Source organism: Molothrus aeneus, chromosome 1, assembly GCF_037042795.1.
Source record: "Molothrus aeneus isolate 106 chromosome 1, BPBGC_Maene_1.0, whole genome shotgun sequence".
Lineage (NCBI taxonomy): Eukaryota > Metazoa > Chordata > Aves > Passeriformes > Icteridae > Molothrus > Molothrus aeneus.
The window spans coordinates 83,609,344-83,619,453 of NC_089646.1; the positions used below are offsets into that span (position 1 = coordinate 83,609,344).

Genomic DNA, 10,110 nt, shown 5'->3' on the forward strand with positions numbered 1-10,110 from the left:
TTGACCACTGGGACCAGCTCATCTAACAAGGATGAAATATCTGGCTTTGATCTCACTCTGCCAAGCAAGAGAGCATGAAGCCAGAGATATTTAATTTAGGCAGTTTGACTTGAGACAGTCCAGAATGGCTAATAATTTGTTGACAGCCTTCTTCCCAAGCTTCTCTTTGAAAGAAAACTCAGGGGAGGTAAGGACTTGTATTGAGACTAGTGTAATGATGAAGGTAAAGTCCATTTCTTGGAGAATATAAAAAAACTATACCCAGAAAGAGAGCAAGCAGATATTGGGGCTTGGATTATATTTTTTAACAAAGATCCAGAAGATCTGTAAGGGATTCATCACAGTAATTAGCCATAAAAAGTCCTCTTGCTTGTGCAGTTTTAGATGGAGAAGATCCAGTTTCTATGGTGGAGTTTAAATCCAGCCAGTAAGTTCCATTTCCTGAATACCTTTTTAATCCTGTCAGTATATGTTATTTAATTTGTCAAATGTCAAAAAATGAAAAGTTCTCTCTGCCCTCTTTGCAATGATGCTTCATTTAATATTTTATATTTGTACAGAACCTGAATATGTTTTTACATGCTATCAAATATTGTAAAGTATATGCACATAATGATAGCAGTGAATACAACTGAGATGCTTCTGCAGGCAGCATGTTAGAGCAGTTCCCCTTCTAATTCTATTGAGGGGCTGCAGAATATATGAATAGAAAACCTCAATGTAATAACACACAGTAAGGAGAAATACTTATTTCTCAAAGAGATGACAGGATTTAGAAGCAAATATCTGGTTTGGGATTTCAGTCTTCAGTGTCTAGCACGTGAATTTAAGTGCCTGCACACTGAATTTGAAAATCTGTGTGAATGAGTAGCTGAACTACTACAAAAGTCTTAGTAAGATGAAAGTGATGTCAGGAATCCTAAACATTAATAAGAAATGAAACAGTTTCAAAGACTGACCCTTGTTTATATCAAATCCTGAAAGGAGAGCTTGCACCAGCTTACAACTAAATATCTAATAACTCCGTGGGATGAAAACTTGAGGAATTAGTTAATGCTTTAGAAGAATCACTTCTTCTTGTATATACATTTATAGATGTATATTTTCTTGTATAGTCTTCTTGTATTCTTCCATATTCCATATTTGACATTATAGGACTGCTTTTGCAAATTACAAAAAAAATTAAATTAACTAAAGAGTTTAAATCTCATATTCAGCCAAAGACTTCACTCTTAAAGAAATGTAGTCCTCAGTTAAAAAAATCAATTCTATACAGTTCTAAAAAAATGAAACTTTCCTGCATTTTTCCTAGTATTTTGCATGATGAAAATGTAGAAAAAACAGTTGAGAATGAGTGGATGCCTTGTGAATTTTACTGTATTCTATGATATAGCTAGAAAAGCAAGCAGCTATAATATCACTGTTTTTAAAGTATTTCAAGGTGTGATGTGGATCTGTTATTATGCAGATCCCTTTTTTCCCCCATTCTCTAAAAACGAAATTCAAAAAATTTGTATAAAAATATCTGCTAGTCCATCTGATTTGACATTCTGCCATAGCAAGATTGCCTTTTACAGAATTTTTAAAATAGTTTAGGCAGCACACATAGAAAAATTGTCAGTGGAAAGAACCTAAACTTGTAGAAGTTTTCCATCAGCTTGGAAATCTAAAAAAATGTAATTGAGAAAGAACTTAAATAAGGGAAAGATAGAGTAAAAGGGAGTAAGAAGTGGAGCAAGAGATTGTACTTACATTTTTAACTTTTACATAAAATTGGAACCTGATGAATTTAATTGAAAAATTCTTATTTTAGAGGACTATAATATCACTGTCCATGGGAAGTTCTTCTCTTAGAGATATTACCTGTAGTTTTGCATTTGAGTTGAGTGGAAGTGTGCTGAAGTCTTACCAGGCTTAAATAAAACAGTAGGAAAAGTAGTTTATGAAGGTTTTAAAGGGTCAATTACAGTTCTTCAGTCACTGTGAATTTTTTGTTTGAAAAGATAACATGATTTTTTTTCATTTTACAGACACCAGATTATAGAGAAATAGTTATTCATTTGATTGCAGATTTCAGAGGGTTTCAGTTACAAGTACTGGGGATTAGTACATGATTCAATTTGCCCTCTTTTTTAAGAAGTTTTAGAAGTTTGAAAGTTTACCTGTTAAATACATGACTCATCCTCTCTTGAACTGATTAGAAATGTTATTATAACCTAAACAGATATTTCTTGATAATTTCAACTTTTAACTAAATATTCAGTCTTTTGTGTCCCTGTTGAATGGCTGCCTTAAAAGATTCTCTGTAAGTCTCTTCCTGAGATGGTACCTGGAAGCCTTGGTCAGCACAAGATGCTGGTGTGTGCTTGTTCAATGATGGCTATGTACCAGAAACATCCTTTAGTTTTCTGCACCTTCACGACTAAATTCTTCTAATTTCCTGCATTGGTCACAATCTTTAGTGGCTTATGGGGCTGGAACATAATTCCATGAAACTCCGTATAACTGTCATTGGCACTGGCATTTTCATTGTCACTGTCACTGCAGTATGTGCTGCTGCAGCAGGGACTCAAGAAACAGTTGTGTACTCCTCAGTTTGGTTGCAGGGTACTGTTGAACAGGAAACTTCACCTGTTCCTCACAGGTATCCATCAGAGCTGATTTCATATATTTCAGGTCTAACAAAATTTTCACAATCATCCTTTTATATGGATGATAAGCTGTGGTATATTCTCAGAATATCCTTGGATCACAATGATGTGTTCTCAGCTATTGAGAAACAGCCAGGTACCAGAGTAATGGGTCCTGTGAACCAGTTAATCCAGTGATAAAACAAATTCTCAGCAAGCACAGAAGGAAAAATATAGCAGAGCAGGGCACTTAACTGAAATAACTCGAAGAATCAAAGTGTAAAAATAATCTTTTGCATTTTCCTTTATTAGCAACCCAAAAGTTCAGGAAAAATGTCCATATCTTAGTAGCAGATAAAAGTAAAATTAACCCCTTTTTCTCCCCTGACAAACAAACCAAAAAGACCCCAAACCCCACAAACAGAAAGCCTACAGCAAAACAGTTGTGTTGTGATCTCAGTCCATTCGCCTTTCTCTTAGGTGCTGGAAGTCAGAAATACCTGTTTCACAGTCATTGTTTTGACAGTGCATTTTCATACATCCCTTTTGTTTCTGCAGGAAAGTACTGAAGTAAAATATACTGAAAATGAAATAGTCTCCTTTTCCTAAAGCCTCACATTAAGCTCCTAATTCTACAGAGTCTCAGCAGCAGCAGGAGGTTGGGAAACAGGTTTGAGTATTGGAAATTAGCGTTCCACTGAAGGTGTGATTTTATCAATTATAATTGTTAAAGTCTAAAATAGCATCAAGGAAGTACTGAAATATTTGCTATGGGATAAAAAGGGATGGAAACAATGGTTGGTGTAGCTTGCAAATAGATCTTCCACTGTTGGATTTGAGAAGTTTATCAATTTTTCCTGCTGAGGAAGCAATTATCATACACTGGGAGAGGTGCAGAAGGACATTGCAGGGGGTTTCAGTGGGAGAGTGGAAAGGTGAACTGCTTTGTGTCCTAAAGTTAGGACCTCATTTATTCACAGAAATGCAGAGTGGCTGCAGAACAAAGGGTGGAGTGATTATGTGACATCCAGGCAGAAACCTTGCAGTTCCTATCTCATTTTTGTGTCCTAAATGAGGAAAACATGAGCATGTACACAGATTAACCAGCGTGAGGGAATTTGTTACCGAGAGTCAGAATTGTCCTGTGTCTCATATGCTGAGCTCCTTCATCCAGCTGCTTGGGAGCCAAAAGACATTGACTGACAAATGATAACCTAAGACAACAGTTCCATTAAAATGGAACCTGCCTAACCCTTCTGATGTCATTTGATTTCAGTCATAAAAGACGAAAGTAACCAGAGTGAAATGGCTGAAGACCTGTGCAAGATAGGGTCAGAAAGAGCCCTCGTGCTGGATAGACTAGCAAGTAACGTCGCCAAACGTAAGAGCTCTATGCCTCAGAAATTTGTTGGTAAGAGTTAAACGTTTGCTGTCTCCTAAAAATAAAATAAAACAAAGCCCCCTAAAAAATCACAGCATTTTTACTTTTGCTTTGTAATTTTACTTGTTTTGCTAAATTAGCAAGATGTATCTCTATAGAAGCAGATACAGAGATGTGTTGGAGGAAAAAAATCAGCTAAACATCTCCAGCATAAATTTCTGCATGTTTAATTTTTCACATTTGGAGATCAATTTTAAACCTATTTCCTGTGTTTCTAAAAGCTTACAGACCAGATCATTATGAAATCTGAACAGGTTCTTGAAGTTGCCTTAAGAACCTGAAGACAGGAATAGCAGTTTCCCGTTGGGATAGCATTGATCACACTTTCAGAGTTATTTTATTGAAATCTTGAATGACATTCAGATCTGGGCATATTGCTGTTTCCAAAAGCATTTGTGAATAGTTGAACGTAGGCTGGGTAATATTCTTCACCCTTTGATAAACTCTGTTTATTTTTACAGCCCAAATTCATATGTCTGAAAACAGCACCTAAATGAAATGTGAACTTTGTGTACATTCTATGAAAGATGCAAAAACTTCATGCCCATTTGCACATAGCAGTTCTTGTTTTAACAATGAAAAAATTGACATTAAGCCTATAAAAACGAAGGCTACACATATTGTTCTGTTTAGTAGGCCTGTGCTAAGTAGGGATTACAGCAGTTTTGTGAGATCCACATACAATATTTTGTCAGCTATGCAAGGTTATTCTTCAATAAATTAAAACATGGGAGATCAGAGGACAGCATATACTCATATCTAGTTAGGTTCTTTTTTAATTCTCTGTACATTTAAAAAATATTATTCTATAGGAAACAATCAGATTAAAGTCTCTGAAACAAAATGCACATTAAGAAGGTCTTCAGTCAAAAGTCAAGGGAAAAAAATAATCAGTTTATGGGACAGAAAATGCAAATATACTTTCTTCAACAAGGACACAGGGGTGAAAGGAAAATTAGTATTTCCTAGACATAGAAAGGGGAGTTTCAGCTATGTCAGGAGGTGCAACAAAAGGTTTTAAAATAAATTCCAAGACTTTTTTTCAAGTCCAAATGCAACAATTCTAGGAGGATGTCAAGGATAAGAAATGCTTATGCTTAACAAAGGGGCAAAAGTTGTAGTAGAGATAGATACCAAAAATATATCAACTATAATATATATGTAAGTCTAACCAGACTAGTTTAGACACTCTAGTAACTGTTTGCATTAGACCAGATACTAATTCTATGAAAGCTCCAGGAAGATTAAAAGTGCTTAAATTTAAAAGGTACTAGCAAATATACTATAGGTAATGTATTCTTGGGTGTGGACTGGCTATTTAATTCTTTTTTTCTCTGTTCACCTGAAAAACAATAAAGTCAGCCAGTTTAACTATGAGTTTTAGGAGGGCAGACTTTCCTGTCAGTTTTTCAGGGTGCAGTGTTGGAAGACAACCTACTGACAGCAGATATTTATGGAAATTTGCTAGGCTTCAAAAGGAAAAATTTTTCTAACAAGAAAAAAAAATGCTCACAAATCGTTTCCTTTCCAATCATCATCTGCTGCTTCATACAATAGAAAAATTCCTGATTAACACAAGGTTGGGCTGGCTGCTGAGGAGAGCTTTTGGGTTCTTCATTGCTCCTGTAAATTATCATGTCCCAATACCTGTGCTGAGTCTCAGGGAGAAGGAGAAAATGGCATCCTTCACATAAGGGAAGGAGTGTCTTCTGCTTCAGTAGTTTTTCTCAAGACTAAATTAATTACCTTTCAAAAATTAGCTTGTTCAACAAATCCAGCCAGTTACCTGTAACATTCTCTCTGTATTCCGAACTGGAATAGTTCCCAAACCCAAAAGAACTTGGCCATCCAAACCTGAGAGTGAGAACTCCACAAAAATTTGATATATGGTTATAATGTTTAAAAGAACAGGCAGCCAAGAAAGGGATTAATAAACACTAAGAGAAAAGGTGCCCACATGCAGTGAGTGCATTTTTACTGCTAAAGTACCTGCTGCAGAATCCTGAGCAATGCAAACCTTGAAGTGCATCAAGCCATTAGCAGTTTAATTTACTTATGCTCTAATAACCACAGAAATGAGCTATTATTTTTAATGAGTGCAAGTATTACTGCATTGACTAGATATAGAAATGGTGCCTGCCTTCCTTAACTTTGTGTATGTTTCAGACACTTTGCTTGGAAACAAATTTTTCTTATGAACACTTGATTCTCTCAGCACAACTACCAACTAGTTATGCTACATAAAGCAAATACTACCCAAGAAACAGATATTAAAATCTTGCTTTCTGGATGCCCAAAATTTTGTTTATAATGAGGACCAGTCCCATTTTTCAGTGGTGTGCAGTGCCCATGGAATAGGAATGATTTTGGCTTCATTTTTTCCTCCTTGAATAAAGTGCAAACGTTCATGTTTAGGAGAGTTTTCCTGTATTTAATTTGAGACTCTTTTACAATGCCTATTTTGAATCTTAGGCAACTCTGCCTGAAAAGTATAGCATTATAGAGGATAAATCTGGAATAAAAATAAAATGAACCCCAAATTGGCAGAATGATTGGGAAAGAAAACAAGAGGAACTGGAAGCTTGTGTAGCATAGCAGCTAGAAGGTGTCTGTACCCTACATCCCCTATAGGAACTTATGCAATGCCCAGGGTATTTCTTTCTCTGCTTGCAGAGCGTGGAACTGGTATGAAACCATATCTTGTGGGAAATGTAGCCCACAGGACTTCCTACACTTTAGCCCCCATCATTGCAAAAGTGTTGTGCTAGAAGGTTTTTGGTCTCTTCACTGACTTTGAATGGTCAATCTGAGTAGAAACTGGGTGGAAAATTGTTGATAAATTAATGTGCAGATCTTCTGGTAAAATTTCCATGCTTCTGTTAGCATTTCTTTTGACAAATTAGGACTTTCCAAGACCTACCAGTAAATTTCAGGTTCATCAGGAAATGGTGACAGCACTTCACAGAGATGTTTGTGGCTTTTAGTGTTTCCCAAGATCTGAAGAGCTAGAAAATCCATTCAGACTATCAACAATATGTTATTGGTAGACCATAGGAGCTTGTGAAAATCTGTTACCTCTTTACATTTGCATGAATTTATTAAGGGCCTGGTAATAACTGATGGTTTACACTGTTAGAGAAGACTGCTCAAGTTCATAAAATCAATATCTGTGCATTTAAATAGTTTTTCCCACTCCTAACTTTTTTCTTCTATATTTTGCTATCTGTACAGTAATTTGGGGGAAATTGTAGCGAACCTCAATGTTCAATACTGGGGTATCCAGCTAAATATACTATCAAGACATGCTATTAGTGCAGTCTGATTTAAAAAAAATATAGATAGATTTACCCCTTACTTAAGGCATCCCATCAGAATTAATACACTAACAAGTAATCTTGCTACAGCTAAGGCTTTCTACCTTGTAGGAAAAATATGCTCCAACTACAAATGTGCTCAAATTTTTTCCATGATTCTTGGTTCCTCCTGTATACAACAACTTTTTGACACAAAATATTTAGGGACATGGGTAGCTTCTGGTAATATGTCTAACATGGCTTATGGTAGGTGTGTGGGGATAGTGGCAATATGAAAAATAAAGTTTTTATTGATTTTTCTCCAAAATTACATATATATGATCACATTCCTGGTATGGGTTATTTCTAAGAAACTGAAGGTCTGAAACTAAACCATACAATTTCCAGTCTAAGACTGTAATACTTTAGGTAAAAATATTGATAATGTGCATCATGCTCTGAAGCATCGGGCCAAGCTTGCTGTGGCTGTGAGGGCACACTGGCTTCAGCAGCCACAAAGGCAGTGAGCGCCTCTGCTCACTGTAGAGGCAGATGAGGGACACCAGTAAGAAAGGAGAAAGATATGACAAAGCACTAGATCTGTAGCTCCCAGGAGTCCCCGCATAATTATTTTCAGAATTTCTTTCATCCATTTGCTTCTCCAAAACCCTCAAATTATTTTGCATGCTGAAAAAGACCACCAACCCACCACTTTTCTGAGCAGCTGTATTAGAAAACCCTGAATACCTTAGGTGGATTTCAGAGGTGGATTCGGTCAGCTGTCCTCTTCCCTGTTTTATTAATCCATGATGTTCTTTTCCTTAATCATGTAGAAATCAGCCCTCTAACTACTCGCTGTTTTCCACTGCAGGTGACAAATGCTTGCCCGATCTTCCATACGATGCCAGCATCAACTACGAGAAGGAGAACGAGCTCATGCAGACACACGTGATCGACCAGGCCATCAACAACGCCATCAGTTACCTGGGGGCAGAGTCCCTGCGCCCCCTCGTCCAGACACCGCCGGGCGGCTCTGAGGGAGTGCCCGTCATCAGCCCCATGTATCAGCTCCACAAACCTCTTGGGGACAATCAGATTCGCTCCAACCTCCCTCAGGACAGCGCAGTGGAAAACTTGTTGCTGCTTTCCAAAGCCAAGTCTGTCTCCTCCGAACGAGATGTCTCTCCCAGCAACAGCTGCCAAGACTCAACAGATACAGAGAGCAATAATGAGGAGCGCAGTGGTTTGATCTACCTGACAAACCACATAGGTGCCCATGCAAGAAATGGCATCTCTATAAAAGAAGAAAACAGGCAATACGATGTCTTGAGAGCAGGCACTGACAATTCCCAGGATGCTTTCAAAGTGATCAGCAGCAATGGGGAGCAAGTAAGGGTTTACAAGTGTGAACACTGTCGGGTCCTTTTCTTGGATCACGTGATGTATACGATCCATATGGGCTGCCACGGGTTCCGCGATCCTTTTGAATGCAACATGTGTGGCTACCACAGCCAGGACAGGTACGAATTCTCTTCCCACATAACTCGAGGGGAGCACCGTTTCCACATGGGTTAAAACACTGGCACAGATCAAGCCTCAACAGCTGCGTTACTGGAGCTGCACGAGCCATGACAGCAACAAAGCAAAAGTCAGCTGGACAGTAAAAGTAACAAGAGAATCATAAGTTCAGCAATGTTCTCCCACAAGAACAGGGATTTCATTTTGGTAGCATGCCTTGCAACTCAGTTTTCTAAAATGAGTTTTTACTGAAAATGTTTGATCACCAAAAACCTTTAGTAATGTAAGTAGTTTTTGTAGTCACATAGTTAAAAGCCCTTCCCCGAACTGATGCTTCCTGCAAGCCCCCCTTGCCAGAACTCTTAACCACATGCAGAGTGCTCCACACAATGAGGACACAACAGGCAGCAGCAGCCAGGCTTTCTCTCTTAGCGCACTGAGCGCAGGGCTCTTCTACCAGATGTGTGATTTTTTTTGATTTCCAGTATTATTTGACTACTTTGAGAAGATTGAACTCAACTAAATATGGATGGACCCATTTCAGATGATTTCATCAACAGCTGGGGTGGGATGGAACCCCCTCAGCCAGAATGTTCTGAGCTGCTTTGGTGGTAAGAAGAAGAACATTTCCACCTGCAAGGGTGCTACTGGTATTGATAGTGCCTTGTGTAGTGATACAACATGCCTTGTTTGTGTCACTAGGCAGGCGAGCAGGAATGCAAAAGATAGAAGAAACACCCTTGTAATATACTCTGTGAAGGATGAATTGCATTTAATGTATAGAAAAAGGGTATTGTTGGCTCTTCTTTGAATAAATATTTTCTCTTCCTATCTAATAAACCCCCACTTTTTGTTAAGCAACCCCTCCTTACTCTTCATATAAAAGTTACAATGTATTTAATTTTTCTTTCTCTTTAAAGTTTTAGTTATTTAGAAGAGTATGATGTACAGTTGAGAAAGTAGATAGGTATTTGTATGGGGAGTCTCCTTAAGCACATTTTTCATCTTTTTAAACTGTCTGGAAAATATCCAAATGTCCCTCTCTTAGATATAAAAAAATCCCATTTTGCTGGCACAGAAGATGTCCTCTTGTAAATTTTGTGGCTCTACTCATAAGTGTTGCACTTGATTATTTTTAAAGCACTGAGATGAATTAAACCAGCCAGTCAAAATTTGCAGCCATCTTCTTTTTTCCTGGCATTTGCCATATAATGAGGGACCAAGACCC

General features: G+C 37.7%; 1 protein-coding gene across 2 annotated transcripts in view; it reads left to right on the forward strand.

Moving 5' to 3' along the window:
* The window catches only part of IKZF1 (IKAROS family zinc finger 1), a 66,457-nt gene extending 56,585 nt beyond the window's left edge, over positions 1-9,872 (forward strand). The window contains exons 7-8 of one of the 2 annotated variants that reach the window (XM_066545863.1): positions 3,907-4,041; positions 8,236-9,872. In XM_066545863.1, coding sequence (XP_066401960.1) covers positions 3,907-4,041; positions 8,236-8,939 — 839 coding nt within the window. In that variant the 3' untranslated portion in view covers positions 8,940-9,872. The remainder of the gene's footprint in view (positions 1-3,906; positions 4,042-8,235) is intronic. The other variant, XM_066545856.1, reaches the window with a different exon arrangement.
* Positions 9,873-10,110: the final 238 nt, after the last annotated feature.